The sequence below is a fragment of the Hoplias malabaricus genome, chromosome 2, assembly GCF_029633855.1.
Source record: "Hoplias malabaricus isolate fHopMal1 chromosome 2, fHopMal1.hap1, whole genome shotgun sequence".
Lineage (NCBI taxonomy): Eukaryota > Metazoa > Chordata > Actinopteri > Characiformes > Erythrinidae > Hoplias > Hoplias malabaricus.
This window is the reverse complement of record NC_089801.1, coordinates 18,768,160-18,792,213: the sequence shown is the minus strand read 5'-3', so window position 1 is coordinate 18,792,213 and position 24,054 is coordinate 18,768,160. Positions and strand designations below refer to the sequence as shown.

General features: G+C 40.3%; 1 protein-coding gene and 1 long non-coding RNA gene across 3 annotated transcripts in view; one reads left to right on the top strand and one right to left on the bottom strand.

Moving 5' to 3' along the window:
- The window catches only part of lhx3 (LIM homeobox 3), a 14,188-nt gene extending 2,248 nt beyond the window's left edge, over positions 1 to 11,940 (top strand). For both annotated transcript variants that reach the window (XM_066661838.1, XM_066661837.1), the window contains exons 2-6: positions 5,000 to 5,171; positions 5,541 to 5,743; positions 8,140 to 8,291; positions 11,051 to 11,222; positions 11,510 to 11,940. In XM_066661838.1, coding sequence (XP_066517935.1) covers positions 5,000 to 5,171; positions 5,541 to 5,743; positions 8,140 to 8,291; positions 11,051 to 11,222; positions 11,510 to 11,940 — 1,130 coding nt within the window. The remainder of the gene's footprint in view (positions 1 to 4,999; positions 5,172 to 5,540; positions 5,744 to 8,139; positions 8,292 to 11,050; positions 11,223 to 11,509) is intronic.
- Positions 4,962 to 23,133, bottom strand: LOC136687434 (uncharacterized). Its single transcript, XR_010800470.1, has 3 exons — positions 22,964 to 23,133; positions 5,626 to 6,012; positions 4,962 to 5,165 (listed from the first exon to the last, which is right to left on the bottom strand). It is a non-coding gene; the product is annotated as an uncharacterized lncRNA (long non-coding RNA).
- Between the last annotated feature and the right edge of the window lie 921 nt (positions 23,134 to 24,054).

Sequence of the window (24,054 nt, the reverse complement as noted above, 5' to 3'; positions counted from 1 at the left end):
TCCATTAAAGAGATAAGTTTATTATTAAAACTCAAATTAAACACAAACTAAGCTAAGCTCAGGGTTATTCCACTGGCGGAAAATAGAGGTTTAAATTGATTTAAAAAATAATAAAACAAAATAAATTAAAAATTCTTGCTCTTTCAATAATTCCCTTTTTGTTTTTATTAAAACTAACAACCGGAAATGGTTCAAGGACAATGCACAAAATGTTTAACAGTTTTAGATATTGTTAATAAACTGTTTAATTGGGAAGTGTTTATTTAGGGGAGGGGTCAGTGTCGAAGGATGATGAAAAGAATTAAAAACACAACAAAATATCAATCTAAAGAAAACGATTTCAGTCAAAACTGGGCTCTTTAAGACACGTGTGTCGTGTTTTTTCACAGTGAACATTATTTGAAATTTTTTTTTAAATCTAACCTTAAAAGATGAGATTGAAAGAATTTCTCATTTACACTTTGAAAAAAAGGTTTTTTTTTTCTTTGTTAAAATGAAAATCGACATTAACTTCTCTGGTCACGAGCTTGTGAGCTCTAACGCGCTCAGACAACAGCGCTGATGTTTCTTCTACGTGAAAAATAAAAATCATTTTCATTGCTTTTGTGAACATTTTTAATGTATTTTAATTTTTCCCTCGTTTCCCTTAAAAAAGGAGACTTTAAACCGCCGGTCTGAGGGGTTAGTGAAGTGGTCCAGATGTGAATAAACCGGTTTAAATGTTGACAGAAAACAAACGCGAACCCAAACGATGATTTAAGAAAAAGGAAATGTTACAAACGAACACCTTCTTTCAGAACTTTCAGCTCCAGGTTTTTAAAAAGTAGCTAAATAAGATGCGCACATCCGGGGCCCGCGGTTTTTACTGAACTGAGGACAGCGCGTGCGGGAGAGTGCACTCCGCTAAAGTCACAGCGCTGTTACTATTCCACTTTTTTTCCTCAGCACCGTAAAACTGCAGCATGGGGAACGGGGAACGGCGGAACGGCGTGTTCCTCTCATCACACACAACTCAGCGTCTCAGACTCGTCCCACAGCTTTTCACTGCGAGGAAAACTCCGGGGAACCATCAAACACTATCAAAAATATAAATATACATTTAACAAAGATTAAAATCTCTCATATTCAAAAAATAATGTAAACATCAGAAGTGGATTAATGTCTATTTCTACAGCTGCTACAACAATAATGATCATGATACTACTACAACTAATGATAATAATAATAATAATAACAATAAAAATAATAATAACAATAATAATAATAATAATGTTAATAATGTTAATAATAATAATAATAATATACTTTTAATATAAAAATATATTCTAGGAAGCAATGCTATTATTGTAAATGTTTATTTTTTATTTTAATTATTGTAATATTTATACAGCTGTTGTAAAATATATATTTAGATAAATATTGCAAATTCCAGTCAGAGAGAGAGAGAGAGGGAGAGGTTCACTGTGGGATTGATTTTGTATTTGGTCAGAGGCACTAAGTCTGATTTCCCTGGGGTGGGGGTGGGGGAGGGGGCGGTATCCGATCTGTTAAATACCTGTTTAATACAAACAAATACAAATGACGTCACAATGTGACATTCTATAATTTAAATATAATTAAGTATTATATAATATTCCCAATAATAATAGTAGTGAATATATAAAAATAATAATAATCGTCATCATCTTCGTTATTTGTTGTTGTAAGTAATATGTATTAATTCAGAAAGTGTGTATGATATAAAATCAGAAACACATCAGCTCATAATGACCCTCCACCAATCACCATCAGTGATGACGCTGCGGAATACTCCGGTCTCTGTTTGTTTACAGATGATCCCTGTTTACATTTAGAACATTAACTTAACCTTTAACATTGAGGAATACGAACAAAATCCCCAAGCGCTGCCAGTGTACGTTAAAACTGAAAGGGTTAAAGGCACGTGGTAAAATGAATCAGAAAAATAAACAAGTTTATATAAAAGTAAGTTTAATTAAAAAAGCAAATAGCGAATTAAAATAAAATGAAACAAGATAATAACAATGTTATAACATGGTTATTTTATAATGACAACAATAATATTAACATAATACAATATAGTTAATCCAATAATACTACTACTAATAATAATAATAATAACAATAATAATAAACAATTAAAAATAAAATCTCTAATATATTCTCATATAATTATAGTTATTCTGCAGAGTGCGAAAATACACATCTGCAATAAATAATGTTGTAATCGCAGGTTTAATGATAATTCTCAATAAACTACTGCATTATAATTATTATAATAATTATTATTATTATTATTATTATTATTATTACTAAGACATTGTTATTTTTTTATTGTATGATACTAATATAACAATACTGTTATTTATTTATTTATTTATTTATTACTGTGTTAGATTTTATTATATTATTTATTCTTGGTATTTTACTGTTTATATTCTTTTTCATTTTTTGAAGTTGATTAATATTTTATTTTCAGAAGATTAACACACTTCAAAATGTCCGCGTCATTTTCAGTCAATCATTTAATCAATAACTGAATATATACATGAATACTGTGTGTGTGTGTGTGTGTGTGTGTGTGTGTGTGTGTGTGTGTGTGTGTGTGTGTGTGTTTTAAGCGTTCGGCAGCAGCAGGGTAACGGAAGGGGAGAAATTTAATACACACACACACACACACACACACACACAGAGAGAGAGAGAGAGAGGGAGAGACGAACACAAATATATACTCTCTTGTCCTCTCCTTCTGCTCTCTCTCTCTCTCTCTCTCTCTCTCCCTTTCTCTCTACTCCTCCCTCTTTCACTTTCCACCACGCCACATCCAGCGCAGAGAGAGAGAAAGAGAGAGAGAGAGAGAGAGAGAGAGAGAGAGAGTTTTATCTCTTTTCTCGGTCGTTTATTCCTCGTTTTCTCACCGTTTTCGGTGAAAAGATGTAAAAGTGATGGAGGGGAATAAAGAGAAGAGAGAGAAGAGGGAAAGGAGGGATGGACAGATGGAGAAGGAGGACAGGTGTAAAGAGCTGCTGCTGACGCTGCTGACGCACGCGCACGACTTGCGCACAGGTAAAGAGAGAGAGAGAGAGAGAGAGAGAGAGAGAGAGAGAGAGAGAGAAACACAGCCCGTCATCTTTTTGCTTTAAATACAAACCGAATTCATCAAAACTAGACAAAAACACATTTATTTTTTGATTGATTTGATTCGTTCTATTTTTTTACACGGTGTAAGCTCAGTGCGCATGCTCTGTTATCACCTTAGCTTAGCAACACGTGGCAGTCCAAATGTTTCTCAAATTTACTGTGTTTTACCTCATTAAATTTTAATCAGCTTTAATATTATTTTAAATAAAATGCTAAAGCCCTCTATGTTCTAACAGTCGTCACTGGCCTGGTGTAATATTATCCGTTAATAGCTGGGGTGTGTTTTATTTATTTATTTTTCGTTTGTTTTGTTTTTTATTGTTTTCTAATTTTTTTTTTTTTTTTCGTTTTCCAGGAATTTCTATGGATTTTCATAAACAAATTGTTTCATAAAAACATTTTTATTTAATAAGAGGACAATTATTTTTTTCTTTGTTTGTGAATCTGTGATAAATTTATAAACTTAAACGCGGCTTTTCAGACGGACACTTCCTATTTTTAATTATTCTTATTGATTTCCACACAATGGAAAATATAAAATAACGTTTAAACATAAACCACTCTTAGCCCCTCAGTATCATGCTCTCTCTCTCTCTCTCTCTCTCTCTCTCTCTCTCTCTCTCTCTCTCTCTCTCTCTTTAAAGCCGTGGATTACGTCGGGCTTGTGCAGTGCGCGCGCTCCGGATTAAACACACCGACATATGTTTTTTGTTTTCAGGCAAAAAAAAAAAAAAGAAAGAGAAAAATAATTCTGGCGACAAACAACTTCTCTTTAAAACATTTTCTTTGTGTCGTTCTCTGTTTTCTTTCTATTTTCTTTCTTTTTTTCCAATTCTATTAATTCATTAATTTCCTTTCTTTTTTGTTGCATTTATTAGTTTTTTGTTTATTTTCTTCCCGAATCGTTTATTTATTTCTTTAATTGTTGATTTGTTTATTCTTTGTTTATTCATTAGTTGGCAGCGCGCTCTTCGTCAAACGGAGGTTTTAAACAGAGCCGTGTTTTATAAATGTGCTGAAAAAAACCTGCTCTAGTTGAAAGGTTCTAGGATGATATTTTAGAACCTGTGATTTGCGTCAAATATCTAGAACCGGTTTGTAGTGTTCTCCACTCTCACGGGTCTCTCTGAGAAAAACGGTTTTTATATATGTTTTGCCAAGTGTGTGTGACTTTTATTTTGCAGATTTAAAAAAGCGTTAATTAACTCACAACTCGCTCAACGTTTTTTTTATTATTATTATTTTTTTTAGAAGTTCTGTGTAAATTTCAAACCACAAATTCCATTTGTGTTTTTAAACCTGGCGGTTAGCTTGAATTAATAATGAATACTCAAACGTGTGTGTGTGTGTGTGTGTGTGTGTGTAAATATTAATATATTAATTATCAATGTATTAAACTGCCCTCAGAGTGAATTAAATGCTGTTTATGAATTTGTTTGTTTTGTTATTCATTTTATTTCATAATTTTGAATTTTTTAAAAAAAACCTAAACATTTTTAAAATAATAAATAAAATCTCTGTTCACATTTCAGCAACAGACCTGAATTACTCTGAAGTATATCTTATGGTTTTAATTGTTGAACACTTTACTGAAATAAGAGTCTATTAAACACACTTCTGAAAACTTTAAAAACTGAAATGTTTTATTTAAAATATATTTTTTCTCCAGTTTGTTTTTCACTGTTTAGTGAAGTGTAATATAATGTTTACACAGAAAACATCCCTGTTCCTCACTGCACTCGGTCCGCACTGTGTCACGATGCATGTGTCTTTTACTGAGGTGTGGGCTGCGGTTGTATTTATAGTGTATTGTGTGTGTGTGTGTGTGTGTGTGTGTGTAGATATCCCAGTGTGTGCTGGCTGCACTCAGCCGATTGTGGACAGGTTTATTCTGAAGGTTTTGGAGCGACACTTTCACAGCAAGTGTCTGAAGTGCAGCGACTGTGGGAGTCCCCTGAGTGAGAAATGTTTCAGCCGGGGAGAGAGTGTGTACTGCAAAGAGGACTTCTTCAAGTGAGACACACACACACACAGAGAGAGAGAGAGAGTTAAAATATAAATAAAGTTAAAATATTATACACTATTAATATAATACACGTCATTGCATTTGCAGCTCATTCCCCTGCATATCTAACACACACATAGGAAATATATAGACTAGTAATGTAATATACACTATAAGTACAGCCTACACACACACACACACCCTCACACCCTCACACACTCACACACACACACACAGAAAATACACTTCAATAGGTGATGTGTAGATTCAGGATGAATATGATCTACATTGTTTTAATGTCAGTTTACAGCAGGAAACAATCCCTGATTATTATTATTTCTGTGTGTGTGTGTGTGTGTGTGTGTGTGTGTGTAAAGGAGGTTTGGGACTAAGTGTGCAGCATGTCAGCAGGGGATTCCCCCCACTCAGGTGGTGCGCAGGGCTCAGGACTTTGTTTATCACCTGCACTGCTTCGCCTGCATCGTCTGCAAGCGGCAGCTGGCCACAGGCGACGAGTATTACCTGATGGAGGACAGTCGACTGGTGTGTAAAGCCGACTACGAGACCGCCAAGCAAAGAGGTGTGTGATTAAAATTACAGTTCACACTGGGGTTAGAACGAGGGGCTTGGTGTGGTGGTCATCAGGGGGTCTCTGGGTGTGTGGGATGAGCAGCCTCTCTTCTCGGTCATACTACAAACACAGCGCTGGCCAGTGTGGGGTCTGGTGGCTGATGTGACAGATCTGGATGTTTAATGTGCTCCTCCAAGTGTGTTGAGTTATCCATCTGTGTGATAGGAAATCGTCTCAGAGGAAGCATGTGCTCATCATGTGCCCAAGCCAAACTGCCACTGTAAAAAAAGAATAAAAATCTGTAAAAAAACAGCAGCTGTGGTTGCTGAAATTTCACCGTAAAATATACAGTCAAAATGTATATAACACTTTACAGTACTTTTCTGTTAAAAAACAGACATACACCGTAAAAAACATAGTATTTACATAAAAAAAAACAAAGAATCATTGTTGTGCTCTAAAATTAACAGGTAAATCATGTGACAAATGAGAGAATGGAGACATAGAGAATGGAGACATAGAGAATGGAGACATAGCCAAACCACATCCTATATTCAATCCTTAAAAGGACGCATTGCCGAAAGGAATGTGAGGCGTCTGGGTGCCACTCGAAACACAGGCTGATAGTGAATGTTCCTGACCAACACACATCTCATCACAACATGCACAGAAACACACACACACACACACACACACACACACACACACACAGACACACACACACAATAAACGCCTTAATTCAACACAAAATCAAAAAGCCTCAAAGACAGTGAAATAACAGTGAAATAATGTTTGTTTGTTTTTTTACAGTAAAGAGATGTGTTTTGTTAAACGTATTTATGGTATTTCACTGTTATAGAAAATGTTTTCAGTCTTTTTCAGAGTCCACAGTCATTTACTGACATGGTTTTACAGTTTTTCACCCTAAAATTTACAGACATTTTACAGTGAGGGGGAACTGGCGAGGACTAAATTTGTAAAAATAAGATTAATATTACTCTCAAAATAGAGTGATGGGCACTGCTCTGACCATTTAATTAAACACCAATATTAAATTCCTTCAGAAAAAAAGCTGTTAATCTTTCTCTGTGTATGTAAATATATATATATCATTATAAATAACATAAAAATAATTTTAGAAGGAGATACAAGGTTTTGTTCTGAGTTTTCTCAGTGACATGCAAATATACCAAATAATTATTCGCATTAAATTAATATTTGGAGTTCCATGAGCCTCAAAAAACCAGAAGCAGGGACTGGACACAAAAGATCAAAACCTAAACATCTACACGGGTTTAACCCCGTCCGCGTGTGCAGGACCCAGGATCACGTGACGTGGCGGAGGAGTATTTTGTTTGACATTAACAGCAGCTCCAGCAGAGGCCTTTAATTGTTTTAACTTCTTTAATCCGATGACCTCATATGGATCAGTCGCTTTTAACTGTGAACTTAATCATCGCGGTCACGGGGTCATCTATAAGCGTCCGACCCGTGCCGAGCTAATCGCTCGCTGCCGGACTCTGGATCAATATCAGCCTCCGGGGCTTGGACAGAGATGAGCTGGAGACGAATAGAGCCTCAGACCCAGGGCCAGATTAATGCGGCCAAACTGCTAACACACCAGAGAACTGGACAGACCATACATCACACCCCTGTCCACACTCTACACACACCGCGAGGGGGCTTCAACTCCAACAAGTTCAGTACACAATCAGCTGCTTCATATCAAACTCCCTGCAGCTGGAGATACACAGAGTTAGAAGAATAATAAAACATGACCCAGTCAGACGGAGAAGGGCCTGTGTCCGGCTCTGGACTCACATCCCACGTCTGATCCATAGGAGATACTGAAAATGATGGATACGGAATCATTCGTGAGATACTGAGAAACCTATAGTGATACTCAGTGATTAACAGTACTGAATACTTTAAGGTAGTACTGAATACTTACCAGGAGGTACTGAATAATTCATAGTCAGTTCTGCATAATAAATCATTCAGTACTGAATACTGTAGAGCTGATACTGAATAATTCATAAAGTGTACTGAAAAATGTAGAGTGACTTCTAAATACTATGTAGCCATTAAAAATCAGTGCGTAGTATTTACAGAGTAAACTGAATCATCTTTGAGTTACTAGATCTTTAATATTTTAAAAACACTGAAACATTATTCCTAATATAAATGTGTTACTGTGAACCTGACTTGATTTTTTTAAAACCAGACGACAAACAATCATCTGCAAAACTCATAAAACCCGCTCTTATCACCAGGCCTTCTCGACTTTGTATCGAATATTACATAATTATGATGATATTAACCTCTTGCCATGTTTTTTTGCGTTATTAGCTCTCCCTGCTTTTAAATATTAATGTTGTTGTTGTTGTTGTTGTGTATAACTCCAGAAGCTGACTCGACGGCTAAAAGACCCCGGACCACCATCACAGCAAAGCAGCTGGAGACTCTGAAAAACGCCTACAACAACTCGCCCAAACCGGCTCGACACGTCCGCGAGCAGCTCTCCTCCGAGACCGGCCTCGACATGAGGGTCGTACAGGTCAGGACTTTTATTTTGTATTATATATATTTTTTTATTTTTTATATTTGCATCCATTTATTCAGCACTGAACACAAACATAAATAAGATGCTATCAAAGGAAAGGCATTACACACTGTCAGGAAAACTGTCTCTGTGGTGGGACATGATCATACCTTTAGTTAGGGAACACAAGTGGACATTTTACACAGTTAAAATTGTATTTATTTATTGTGTTCTTTTATTCTCCACAGTTGTGTAATGAAAGATTACAGAGGTCCCCCTCTCCTTCTGGAGAAGAGAATGTAATGAACCTTTAGGGAACACAACTGGACTCTAACACCACTGCTGTACCTTTAACACTACACTGTTTGTAGCTGTAGTGACAGTAATGTTCCTGTACTGTACCTTTTTTTCTCAGAGTGCAGTGTCCACTCCAACGTTATTGAAATGTATGTTGTGTACCAGTGCAGGCCAGCCAACCAGAGCAAAGCCCATTTACATATATACGCAGAAGTAGGTCAGAAAAGAGCTATATATATAGCTATATATATATATATATATATATATATATACATTGTTTTTGGAAAAATACAAATGTTGAGCAGTTGTGTTGGTCCGGTTGTTCTGACACTTGGACACTACTTTAAGGATGTCATTATTTTTCATATTCAGTTGATTTATGTGATACGAGGTGTTTTCTGACTGTAACATGATGCCTAATGATTTAATAAGAGGAAATATAGGATATCGGCTCTTTAAATGTTTACTCCGGCAGCAGTGCAGCAACAAACACATACACACCACAACATCACAGTCCATTACACACACAGGTCAACAACACAACACTGTTAATAACCATTAATAACCAGTAATAACTGTTAGGAACCATTAATAAATGTGTTCATAACGAGGAGTGGTGAAAGTGCAGTTTTAATTTACGAGTAAATGGAGTCCAGTGAAGCGAAGAGAGAGGAGAATGGACGAGACTCGTTAACAATAATAAAAGGCGAGGCTTGCATATTGTCCAGGAGAAAAGGCCTGCGCTGGTCATATATATTATTTTATGCATTTGCAAGGACACTTAAGCCTAAAGTGGACGAGTTTCCAGTGTCCATTACTCATTTAAAGGCACAGAAGGTGAAGAGTGGACCCTTTATGTCATTATTAAAACCTTTGTGGGAGTAAAAAAAAAAGCACTGAAACACTTAGAAGCACAGTTTAATAGAGTTAAATTACAACTAGTTTGGATTTTTTTTAATTAAAGGCGAGTGTTTCTGACACAGGTTGTGTATTAAATGTCTTATGCTCTGGAGTTGCTAATCGTCACAAGAATAATAATAATAACTCAAGTCAGTTTGCATTGTTTTGTGTATTTCCTGAAGAATAAGTTTTAAGATGTGGTCATTCCTGGATTTTAAAGGGTTAAAACAGTACTTTTATAGGAATAAATTATTTAACTCTGATTGTGATATAGCAACCTGTCTCCCAGTAGAATAATATGCTTCTGGAACAAAATACTACACTCAAACTGCACAAATAGCTTTAAAATTAAAGCAAATAATATTAACAATAATACATTAATTTTGAAAGTACACTATTGCTGGTTGGTTATGTAATTACTGCATAATAATCATTAGTTACTCTGTAATAATCATTAGTTACTATGTAATAATCATTAGTTACAGTGTAATAATCATTAGCTACAGTGTAACAGCTTTAGAAAGTGGGTCTCGGTGTTTATTAAGGCGTTAAAGTATTGAGGTTGTCTAATTTTGCCTGTTGCTGACTACAGAAGTGTTCACAGTAACATTCAGACTGTTCTGAGCAGAAGAGTAACCCGTCTGCTGCTGGGGTTGAGGACGACTTGTAGCTGTCAGCGAGTAATTACGTTCTCGATAAATCTCTCCCGGGGCAGAGAGAGTCTTTCCGTTATGTTCTTCCCACTGCTTCAATCTACCGGCCAGGGCTTACAAAAGACCCCCGAAGACCTTGAAAATGAATCTGTTCTTGACATTAATGTCATCTCTGTGGCGATTAAAAGCAAGGCTTTCAGAGAACCACGTGAAACTTGCGTGCTGATGGGCGAGATGGTTTTCTTTTATTTGTCGTTTGTCAATAGAAACACTGTCGGACACAAAGGCAAGTTTATTTATAGAGGACCTTTCATAGTCAATGACAATTCAAAGTGCTTTACAAAACAATACAGAAAAAATTACAGTAAAGGATTAGAATTAAGATTTTAAAACATAATTCAAATAATTTAAAAGCAATAAAAATAAGAATTTAAAAAAATAAATCAGTGCAATAAAGGAAAAGACATAAAAGAAATGACAGTAAATTAGAAAATGTTTTGCTGATATGTTTAAGCTCCCTCCAGGGTGTATTCCCGCCTTGCGCCCAATGATTCCAGGTAGGCTCTGGACCCACCGCGACCCTGAATTGGATAAGATGTTACAGATAATGAATGAATGAATGAATGATATGTTTAAATGGGTAAAAAGCCTTAAGGCCGAGTGGTGGATTTTTAAACCTTTAAAAGGGTTCTTCACACATGCATTTCTTAAACAAAAATGCTTCTTTATGGAACCAAGCGATTCTTCTAGGGCTTCTATCACTCAAATAATCTTTCATAGCACCTTTATTTTAAAGAGAATATTTTAATGTTGTGTTTTCAAAACCAAATATCGGTTTCACTATTCGTTTAAAACCTTTCCGTTTGCTTTAGCCTCAGAATATTTAGGACACATGACTAAATCCTGAAACCCTCTTCATCACAGGTGTGGTTCCAGAACAGAAGAGCGAAAGAAAAGAGGCTGAAGAAGGATGCAGGAAGGCAGAGGTGGGGTCAATACTTTCGGAACATGAAGCGGTCAAGGGGCAGCTCTAAATCAGATAAAGACAGCATCCAGGAGGAGGGCATGGATAGTGATGCAGAGGTTTCTTTCACAGGTACAGGAGTGTGTTATATTAATATCTAATATAATAGTTTATATTGTATTATTCAGGATTAAATATTGTCTGTATTCTGTCACTGAATACACAGTTCCTCCAGTAATAAGTATTTATTCAGTCAGTTACTGACTTGTTCTTGATGAACATTAAAGACTTCATAATTTATTGATTCATTGTCTAAAGAATCAGAATGACAACTGGGATCAAACTGAATCAAATCATTGAGTCAACTGGTGTCTACTTGTTGTTATTTAACATCTAATTACTCATCTCTGTTTGTACAGATGAGCCCCCCATGTCCGAACTGGGCCACTCCAACGGCATCTACAGCAGTTTGAGCGACAGTTCCCCAGCTTTGGGTCGACAGGGAGGACCTCATCCTTCTTTTCCTCTGGACCACGGAGCTGTGCTTCCGTCCCAGGACCAGTACCACGACCTGAGAGCCAGCAGCCCCTACGGCCTGCCACAGTCCCCAGGATCCCTGCAGGCAATGCCCAGGCAGCAACCTCTCATCTCCAGTCTGGTCTACCCAGACTCTGGCCTGTCCATGGTTGGCCAGAGTGGCGGGGGACCCGGAATGGGTCAGAACGTGCGAATGGTGGGTGGAGGAAATGGCCCCAGTTCAGATATTTCAACCGGAAGCAGTGGAGGCTACCCGGACTTTCCAGCAAGTCCGGCATCTTGGCTGGACGAGGTGGACCACAGCCAGTTTTGATGACCGTGGACGAGCAACTGTGCAGAAATGGCTAAAAATGCATGGGATGGCTTGTGTTGAGTTCCCTCTCGATGGGGAACTTTGTAGGATGACTGTCGGAGGGTACGTCACTTCGCTGTAACGTCAGAATCATTGTCTTTATCGTCGTCTGCATGGTACGAGAAGTATCCGTTTTGGACCAGTGAATCGCTCCAAGGGATTGGACCTTAAACTCCACTCTAACAATCCAGGAACAGATTTTTTGGGTACTGTCCACTCGGTGAGTTCTTACAAGAAGACTGAAAACATTTTGGACTCTCCTGAAAACTGGGACTGGGCTTGCGTTTGCCTTTTAACGTAGTATGGCAATGACAAAAAAGACAACCAACTTTTGGTTACAGTCAAGTGAGCCTGGGTAAAGACAACCAAGTCAAATCTACCAAGATGCCTGAGACATAAACAATGCAGATTGTTTTACTCTTTTCCAATAGCACAGCACCATCACCACTGATTGGTGCTTTAAAGACAAGGCTACACACACTCAAATGAAGATAAGGAGATCTTGCCCCTTAATATCTGACCCCTAACACAGACGTATACAAGACTGGACTTTACCTTTCCTGTCTCTTCTCAATGTCTAAGTGTAACATCGCCAGTTTTGGTCCAAGTGTCTGGTCGTTGCCAAATGTCTATATATACAGTCTATCGCAACTCAGCATTGTGGAGTCTTTATTTTTATACAACCCTCCTCCGAACATCACAACTACATATATGAAAAAATATTTAGGACTTTGTACATGTTGCAAAAAAAATGAATACAAGCAAACAGGGATAGACAAGTTGTAGTTGTTGTCTCTCATTATTCTCTAGGACTACTTCTATGCATTTGTGTGTTTCAGATGTATCTTGTTCGTTTCGCTCTACTGAAGCAGCCTGGTCTTAGGCTAAATCTAAGTGTTTGTTTATGTGAAAGATGTTTTATGTCTTATTTATTCTCTAATGATGATGATGATGATGATTAAGTGATACAGGTCTTTAATAAATTTGTCAGTGAAATACAGAGATGGTGCTTTGACTGGCGTAGATTCTCTTGTTGCGGATGTTCGTGTTCTCTTTCTTTATCTCTACGTGAACCAAATATAAACACCATGGGCAAAAACAACAGCTAGTCTCATCCAATCAGTGATATGAATAAATGGATCCAGTATGAATGCTCCAGCATTGCTCCTTTATTTACATTACTTAAGAATAAGATCTAGCGTGGTGATGGACCGAAGCCTCTTCTGGCTTTGCCCCCCAGGGATTCCAGGAGGATCGGGGGCTCACCGTTGCCCAGATTATGATGAAGGGCTCACAGAATGTGCATGAATGAATCGGCAGAGTAGTCGGCAGAGTAGTGTAGATAGCTGCTGACAATCCAGAGCCGGGACCAGGCCGCAGACAGACAGGCTAAACCGACCGTCTGCGAACTGTCTTGAGGCGTCACCCAGGTTCAACTGTATTGAGACTGTGTCTTTCCCCCGAACTAAATGTAAAAGTAGAAAAACAAAATCAGCCTGTTTCAGCAACCTAATCAATATTAAATCATACACAACACCTAGCAGCAACACCTCAGAACTAAAATTTGGGTTACTCAACATAAGATCGCTAAACTCAAAAGCACTCATCGTAAATGATATTATAAGTGATCATAAATTCAATGTTTTCTGTCTCACGGAAACGTGGCTTAAACCAAATGAATATTTAGCACTAAATGAAGCCACCCCCCTAGGCTATAATTATGCACATAGCCCAAGAATATCAGGCAAAGGAGGTGGAGTATGTGTAATTTACTCACCAGTAAATTACACATTTACTTTTTACACATTTATATATAAAACTTGTCTTACTGGAATTCTGTGAAGCTGCTTTGTGACAACATCAGTTGTGAAAAGCGCTATATAAATAAATTTGATTTGATTTGATTTGATTAAATGAATGAGTGAGTGAGTGAATGAACGAATGAATGAGATCTAGAATTCATTTTGCTAACACACCAATGCAGAACCAGTTTTCTTCCTTATTTCAGAAGGTTACACAACGTGGTCAAAAGTTTGGGGACATGTCTTCAATGTTTCTTCTGAAGATAAGCGCATTAATCGGCGTCAATCGGTTTTAAATGTTGGAACATTGCTGTTAGGATTTGATGGCAGCCAAAAGAGATTCTACGTGTGCTTTATGCTCTTCTTGCCGATGCTTGGCATTAGACGTGGTGAAATTAGGCGCATGCTTTTATATAATGTATGAACCGTGTGTGTTACTTAAAGTAGCTGAAGTGGATGTGTCCCTGTTAAAAGCACCGCCTTGTTTCTGCACTCACTGTCCACTCTCTCAGCTCCTCTGACCATCCAGGAGCACTTTGTTGCTTTACTATTACAGACTGTAGTCCATCTATGGTGCTGCCTACTTTGTTTCACCCTGTTCTTTGATGCTCAGGGCCCAGTGTGTGTGGTGCGAGTGGATCAGGCACAGCAGTGATGCTGGAGTTTTAATGAACTACGACCTGCACTGTGCTGGTCCCGCAGGGGTCCTACATGCTCAGTGGAGCTGAGTGCAGAAATAAAGAAGCTCTAATGTTAAGGCTGATCTGTGTATTTTATTCATGTGGAAATGATGAACACATTTGAAACTTGTAAATCCAGAGCATGTCGGCGCTCTCTGGTTTCACGCTTGGCGAGTGGGGTGGGATATTTATTTCGGATTTTCCGAGATTAATCTCATTGATCTTATATCAGGACACGGATAATGGAGCTGGAGCAATTAAAGCCACGCGGCTGAGTCGGCGAATCGCTTGGCGAGGGACCAGGTCCCGTATCAGGAGTTCAGCGCCTCTTAAGAGCGGAAACTCGATGCAGACGACACTGCGACATGTCACTCTGGAGATAAGGCCGCCGTGTTTACTCAGATACACACCGGATAGAAATCTCCAATCCATTAAAACTCAGTGGGATCAGGTGCCCCCTGTGAATTTCCTCATTTGTTTACTTATTCAAAGTCAGGTTCAATTAAACAGATTACATAGCCTCTGTGTGTGTGTGTGTGTGTGTGTGTGTGTACTTCCACATTTCCCCAAGACAGAATATTTCATACAGTTTTTACAAGTTCAACCTGAAAGAAATGATGTGATCTTGTACCAAGGAATTTTCATTCATTCATTCATTCATGCATTCATTCATTCATTCAATCATCGGTCACATTGGGCCGGGAGCCTATCTGGAATTATTCATCAAAAGCAGAAGGATCCCACACAATCACCCAGTCACACACACACACACACACACACACACACTCAGTCAGTCACTCTCTCAAACACACACACACACACCCACACACATATTCGCAAACACAAACACACACACACACACTCAGTCAGTCACTCACACTCACACCTGTAGACAGTCTCACACACTCAATCAGTCACTCTCACACACTTACCCAGTCACTCTCACACTCACCCAGTCACTCTCACACATTCACACACATACACTCAGTCAGTCACTCTCTCTCACACACACACACACACTCAGTCAGTCACTCACACTCACACCTGTAGACAGTCTCACACACTTACCCAGTTACTCACACACTCACTCAGTCACTCTCATACACACACTTGAGGACAGTTTCACACACTCACCCAATCACTCACACACTTACCCAGTCACACTCACATACTTACCCAGTCACTCTCACACTCACCCAGTCACTCTCACACACACACACAAATTCACACACACACACTCAGTCAGTCACTCTCTCTCACACACACACACACACTCAGTCAGTCACTCACACTCACACCTGTAGACAGTCTCACACACTTACCCAGTTACTCACACACTCACTCAGTCACTCTCATACACTCACACCTGAGGACAGTTTCACACACTCACCCAATCACTCACACACTTACCCAGTCACACTCACATACTTTCCCAGTCACTCTCACACTCACCCACACATTCACACACACACACTCAGTCAGTCACTCTCTCTCTCACACACACACACACTCAGTCAGTCACTCACACTCACACCTGTAGACAGTCTCACACACTTACCCAGTTACTCAAACACTCACTCAGTCACTCTCATACACTCACACCTGAGGACAGTTTCACACACTCACCCAATCACTCACACACTTACCCAGTCACTCTCACATACTCACACCTGTGAACAGTTTCAGACACTCACACACTCACCCAGTCACTCACACACACTCACGCTTGTGAAGTTTCAGACACTCACCCAGTCACTCACACACTCACCCAGGCAGTCACTCACACACTTACCCAGTCACTCTCACATACTCACACCTGTGAAGTTTCAGACACTCACCCAGTCACTCACACACTCACCCAGTCACTCTCACACACTCACACCTGTGAACAGTTTCAGACAATCACCCAGTCACTCTCACACACTCACACCTGTGAACAGTTTCAGACAATCACCCAGTCACTCAAACACTCACCCAGTCACTCACACACCCTCACACCTGTGAACAGTTTCAGACACTCACCCAGTCACTCTCACGCAGTCACTCACACACTCACCCTGTCACTCACACACTTACCCAGTCACTCTCACACACTCACACCTGTGAACAGTTTCAGACACTCACACACTCACCCAGTCACTCTCACATACTCACACCTGTGAAGTTTCAGACACTCACCCAGTCACTCACACACTCACCCAGTCACTCTCACACACTCACACCTGTGAACAGTTTCAGACACTCACCCAGTCACTCTCACACACTCACCCAGTCACTCTCACATACTCACACCTGTGAAGTTTCAGACACTCACCCAGTCACTCACACACTCACCCAGTCACTCTCACACACTCACACCTGTGAACAGTTTCAGACAATCACCCAGTCACTCAAACACTCACCCAGTCACTCTCACACACTCACACCTGTGAACAGTTTCAGACAATCACCCAGTCACTCAAACACTCACCCAGTCACTCTTACACACTCACACCTGTGAACAGTTACAGACACTCACCCAGTCACTCAAACACTCACCCAGTCACTCACACACCCTCACACCTGTGAACAGTTTCAGACACTCACCCAGTCACTCTCACACAGTCACTCACACACTCACCCTGTCACTCACACACTTACCCAGTCACTCTCACACACTCACACCTGTGAACAGTTTCAGACACTCACACACTCACCCAGTCACTCTCACATACTCACACCTGTGAAGTTTCAGACACTCACCCAGTCACTCACACACTCACCCAGTCACTCTCACACACTCACACCTGTGAACAGTTTCAGACACTCACCCAGTCACTCTCACACACTCACACCTGTGAACAGTTTCAGACACTCACCCAGTCACTCAAACACTCACCAAGTCACTCACACACCCTCACACCTGTGAACAGTTTCAGACACTCACCCAGTCACTCACACAGTCACTCACACACTCACCCAGTCACTCTCACACACTCACACCTGTGAACAGTTTCAGACATTCACACACTCACCCAGTCACTCTCACATACTCACACCTGTGAAGTTTCAGACACTCACCCAGTCACTCTCACACACTCACACCTGTGAACAGTTTCAGACACTCACCCAGTCACTCACACACACTCACACCTGTGAACAGTTTCAGACACTCACCCAGTCACTCAAACACTCACCCAGTCACTCACACACCCTCACACCTGTGAACAGTTTCAGACACTCACCCAGTCACTCACACAGTCACTCACACACTCACCCAGTCACTCTCACACACTCACCCAGTCACTCTCACACACTCACACATGGGGACAGTTTCACACACTCCCTCAGTCACTCTCACATCTTTTCGCAATAAGAGCTTTCTGAAAGTTTCACATCCTTTCAGACCCAGAGTGTCCAGATGTTATTCTCACTGTAGGCTGAGGGAAACAGCAGATGGATGCTGTAAATGTTGGGGACAGTTATTGGGGGAGACTCAAGGTCCTGCATGTTTCTTCAATATACATTATCATCTCCTCACCTTCGATATGTGTGTGTGTGTGTGTGTGTGTGTGTGTCTACTGGGTAATTTATTAAATAACGGACCACCTGCACGTTTTCTTGGCTGTTGTCTCAGGTTCAGGTGTAATTCCATCTGTGCCGTGAACGAACACAAACCGAGTTACTCCTGGTGAATAGTGTTTGTGAATAGAGTCTAAAACTATGCCCTGTTCAGCTGCTGACCCTGGGCCCTCCTTCACTTCCAGAAACCCACTAATGCCCCCAACAACAGGGTCCAGGCTTAGTGTCCCAGGACACAGTGCAGTGTTTTTGAGATCCAGGGCCATGGGAAAGTCAACAGTAGCTGGGTTCTAATCCCGGCTCCGGTCACTTTCTCAGGCCATTTATGTGTGTGGCTCAAGCGGATTTGACTCGTCAGGTGAGCGTTAATCTCGAGACACTGCCGTGACAGGTGTGAATAAACCCCGAGACAAAGCCGAGGTTTCGACTGGACCAGCCCGTGTTGAACAGGAAACATTACACCTCACTCTCCCAGATTAACCTGGACACTCTCAGCTCCCCGGCGTAAACACAACAGGAGCCTCAGGAGCTTCACTGCGCTCAGAGCTGTGGGACGATCATAAAGAAAGGGTCGGGAACCTCTGCGAGACGGAGATAAAACACCGTCAACTATGGTTTAATTCTGCAACCTGTGCATTCATTCATTCATTCATCTTCTGTAAGCACTTCATGCTTATCCACATCATGGTGAGTCCACAGCCAACCCAAAATCACTGGGTGCAAAGCCGGATCTCACACACTCACACCTGTGGACAGTGTAACACACTCACCCAGTCAATCACACACTCACATCTGTGGACAGTTTCAAACACTCACCAAGTCACTCACACACTCACCCAGTCACTCACACACTCATACCTGTGGACAGTTTCACACACTCACCAAGTCACTCACACACTCACCCAGTCACTCACACACTCATATCTGTGGACAGTGTCACACACTCACCAAGTCACTCACACACTCACCCAGTCACTCTCACACACTCACACCTGTGGACAGTGTCACACACTCAGCCAGTCACTCACACACTCACACTCTCACTCACACACTCACATCTGTGGACAGTATCACACATTCACCCAGTCACTCACACACTCACTCAGTCAATCACAAACTCACCCTGTCACTCACACACTCACTCAGTCAATCACACACTCACCCTGTCACTCACACACACTCATATCTGTGGACAGTTTCACACACTCACCCAGTCACTCACACACTCACCCTGTCAGTCACACAAACACAAGTTTTATTATTGTTGCTCCTTTCCCTACAGTTGCAGTGTAATTACAGTGTGATTCATTTGTAGAGCACTGTCCTGAAATACAGAGTGAGTGACTGGGGGTGGTTTCCTACCCTCCTCCATAAGTTACAAAGTGGAGTTTCTGCAGTGCTGAGCCCAGAATAGCAACGACAGAGGCTCTATTCTCCGTATTACAGCGCACAGTGATTTTGAAGGCAAACATACTACAGTGTAATTCATTATGAACAACTGACTAAAATGGAGATACTGAGTTTCGTGTGACGTTTATTTGTGCATGTATCTGTAGCCCTGTGTGTGTGTGTGTGTGTGTGTGTGTGTGTGTGGTGTCAGATGGTGTGAGTAAATCAACTCTGACAGTAACACTTCCCCTGAGTCCAACACATCACTGGCACAATTCAGACCTAATGGAGCAGCCTGAGGGAGATGTGGGGTGGGGGCAGAGGTGGGGGGCAGAGGGAGGGGGAGAAAGAGAGGGAGGGGGGAGGGCATTTAACAACTGCCACCAGGGGAGATAGAGGGGAGGGGGGCGGACACTAGAGATTACTCAGAGGCTATGATGAATAAACAATCAATTAACACAAGCTGTTAATGAATAACATCCTCTGGTGGAACGGCCGTGTGTCTTTGTGTGTGTGTGTGTGTGTGTGCGTGTGCGTGTGTGCGTGTGCGTGTGTGTGTGTGTGTGTGTGCGCGTGTGCGTGTGTGTGCTGTACAGGGGGCTGAAAAGGCTGGTTTAGAGAAATTGTCTCACCTCGTCATTGAAATGGCTGACAATTAAATTTTCAATTAGGCCTGAGTGTAAATAAATATGCAAATGACCCGACAATGGCTCTTAGGTGTAGTGATTACAGTCGGTGTGTTTTACAACAACAGAGCAGAGAAAATAAAGGCTATCACACAGATCTCCATCCAGTTCAATTAGTTTCACACCCAGATGTGGCCAGTAACTACCTTAATTTACTCAAGAATATGTTCATTCATTCATTTATTCATTAATTCACCTTCAGATTTGTGGTGAATCCTGAGCCTGCCTTGAAATGTTGGTACAAGGCAGAATCACACCCTGGACACTTTCACGCAATCACTCACACACTCACACAGGGACTCAAACATTCACCCAATCACTCACACATTCACCCAGTCACTCAAACATTCACCCAGTCACTCACACTCACCCAGGCAGTTAAACACTCACTCAGTCAGTCACACATTCGCCCAATCACTCAAACATTCACCCAATCACTCAAACATTCACCCAATCACTCAAACATTCACCCAGGCACTCATACACTCACTCAGTCAGTCTCACACTCACTCAGTCAGTCACACACTCACCCAGTCACTCACACACTCACCCAGTCACACGCTCAATCAGTCAGTCACACATTCACCCAGTCACTCACACACTCAGTCAGTCACACATTCACTCACACACTCACCCAGTCACACACTCAGTCAGTCAGTCACACGTTCACCCAATCACTCAAAAATTCACCCAGGCACTCAAATATTCACCCAGTCACTCACACACTCACCCAGTCACACACTCACTCAGTCAGTCACACATTCACCCAGTCACTCACACACTCACTCATTCACTCACACACTCACCCAGTCACACGCTTAGTCAGTCAGTCACTCATACACTCACTCAGCAGTCAGTCTCTCACACACACACACACACAAACACACCACCTCAAAGTGTGTGTGTCTGGTTCTTTGGGAGGAAACCCCTGCAGTCACAAGGAGAACACAAGCCCCTGTGCTGAAGCGAGGAGCTTAAACTCTCCATTAACACCTTCACGCCGTCCGTGAGCCAAGCCACTGGAGCATGGGTGATTAGCGCTGATAATGAGGCGAGTGTGTTCTCAGCAGGTGAAACACTGCAGTGATGTGCTGAGTGTGTGTGGGTCCCGGAGGACCCTCGTGTCGCCGAGTGTTAACTGCTCCCTCAGGGCCCTGTCTGCTGCTCTGAGCAGATGGCTTCAGCAGCCGCCACACTTTTCAATTACTGCCCAGCGCAGCGGCCATTCCTCATCCCTACTGCCACGTGTGTGTGTGTGTGTGTGTGTGTGTGTGTGTGTGTGTGTGTGTTCTACTCATGATGTAAATGCTAAAGGTAAGTGTAGGATGAATGTATGTGTGTATGTGTGTGTGTGTGTGTTTATTGTTCTTCAAGTAGTAAATGTGTGTGTGTGTATGAAAAGCTTGTAAAGTAAACACTCTCAGCAAGCGTGTGTGTGTGTTTGGGGGTGGGTTTGGTGCTGATTGGGTTTTTGCTGGACTTCACACACTGCCCATAAATCACTGTGTGTGTGCGTGGGCCTCCAGGCGTCTGCAATAAAACACCATTTTAACGTCCAATCTGAATACAGCCTTATCTCAGCAGTGTGAGGTCAAAGGGGTAACACTGCTGCTATTTTTCACACACACACACACACACACACACACACACAGTGTTTAAATGCTGCAGGTATGAGGACCTGTGGACTCCAATAATCAGGAAACTAAATACATTTCTAATATTATTCATTTAAATTATAATATACTTTTTTCACATTTAATTTATAATCAGCTCAAACTCCTCTTTTAGCAACATTTTATTCACTTTTACAGCTTCTTTTGGGGAATTGATTATAAGAAAGACTCGTGCTTAAAAAGAGCAAAACCCAAAGGCAGTAATACGTCATTGTTGTTCAGTTTAAATGCAGCGTACCTCAGAAAACTGTAAAAATAAAAGCGAAATAAACGGAATGAATGAAGGCTTGTAATTCAGTGGCTGTAGCGTATATTACCCTCAGTGCCTTGTCTGACCTTACACCCCATAATACTCCAGTCCACACTGATTTATAAAGGGCAGATTACAGGCGATAAATTACATTCCTCACACACACATACAATTACATTCTTATCTGAAACAATAATATATTATTTATACATTTTAAAAAGTGTAATACAGCTCAGTTCTGTTGAAATGATTATTTTTATTGTTATAAATATTGTTATTATTGTTGTTGCTGCTGAAAGACCATTTATTCACTCATTTATTCATTTAATGATCCATTATCTTTAAGTGAGGAGCAGGAACATTTCACTCAAATATTACACATTTTTCGCTGCTGTTCTTTATATAAACAATAACAGCCCTGACACCATTTTCTTCTGGAAACTGTCCTTTCTTTAACAGCATTGTTATTTTCTTTCTATAAAAGTGTGTAATGTTCCAGACTGTGTGCTGTGGTCAGTGAGCGGTGATCTCTGCTGCTGTCTGCTGTTGTTTGCTGTGAGAGCGGAGACAGAGCATTCTTCCTGAAACACTACTTATAACGTCAGTGTGAGTGGGCGGGGCTAAGCTGCTGCAGGCTGAATAAGCCGATATAAATAGATATTAATATTCCATAAAGAAAGAGAGAACTCTGAAGTTTTAAAAACCTTTACAAACCACATCTGTGTAAGGTTTATATTTAATTTATTGAAATGTATTGAGCTTTTAATTCTTAAATACACAGAATATTCAGTTTTAAATTTAATGAGCTTTTATTTTGAAAATCATCTTTGACTAATTCTCTCTGAATAACCCTGGTGTAGTCGCTTGTTTCCCGTGTGAGAGATTTTTGTTACGGTCCCAGTCTGACGCTGGTGTTCTCGTGTTTTGTCTCTTTATGTCTCACCGTGTCTCGTTTTTTGCTCCTCTGTGCCCGGTGGTGTCTGGTGGTCTCACTCCTCCCACACACACAGCTTTAATTTGTGGCCGTGTTGTGCTTAGGTCGACAACAAATCAATCAGGAGGCAGCGAGGGTCTCGGTGATGTCATTAACACTCGCTTCTGCTTCACTTCTTCTTCCGCATTGTTTCTTCTTCGTCTGAACGCCCCGGAAACTTCCCTTAAATCAGAACCGGGTTTTGTGTTTTTATTAAAATGTATTAAATTAAATATTCTCATAATAACATTGTCATTATCATCAAAATCTAAATTCATTTCTAAACACTTTCCAAAATCACACACAGAAACATGAATTTCCAAATGAAAAAAAAAACAAAACCAAAACAAATGGAAAAAAAAGTTACATTTTTCTCTTTTTTTGTTTTTATGGCTTTTTTCCAAACTGTAGCACTTTCTGTTGTGTGTCGAAAGGAAAGAAATTAAAAGGAGATTGGTTCATAAATTTTGCACAATTTCACTTTTGTTTTAAAAGTTTCACCAACATTCACACCACTGTTTTCATTTCAGAAAATCTTCACATTTAGACCATAAACATAACATCAATTCATTATTAATTCGTTTTTCATTTTAAATTTGGGATTTTTATATTAATCTTAAAATTGATTGTTTCTGAAAAAAAAAATCAATTCCCTGAATTCCTTTAAATCTCAGAAACTGCTTTAAACAGCAGGTGTTTATATTTTTTTCATATGTTTCACAATAAATATAATATACAATATACAGTATAATCTAATACAATATAGACATATTTACTAGTTACTAGTGCACCATCATTTCTGCTCTGACACTGACCTCTTTTATCGTGAATTATAACATTAAAAATATTGAGAAACAAAAGCTGTTCCACAGAGGCGTCCCACCGTCCTTTTTTCAGGGACTTTTAATTTTTAAGAGTGTACTGAAAGACATAAGCTGGTGGTCAATTCTGAATATTTGTTCCCATAAATCCATTGTTTTTGTTATTTTTTTATTATAATTCTTGTCTGTAAGATGGCTTTACTCTGCAGAAGGTGGGGGGCATGTCTCTAATCCGCAGCT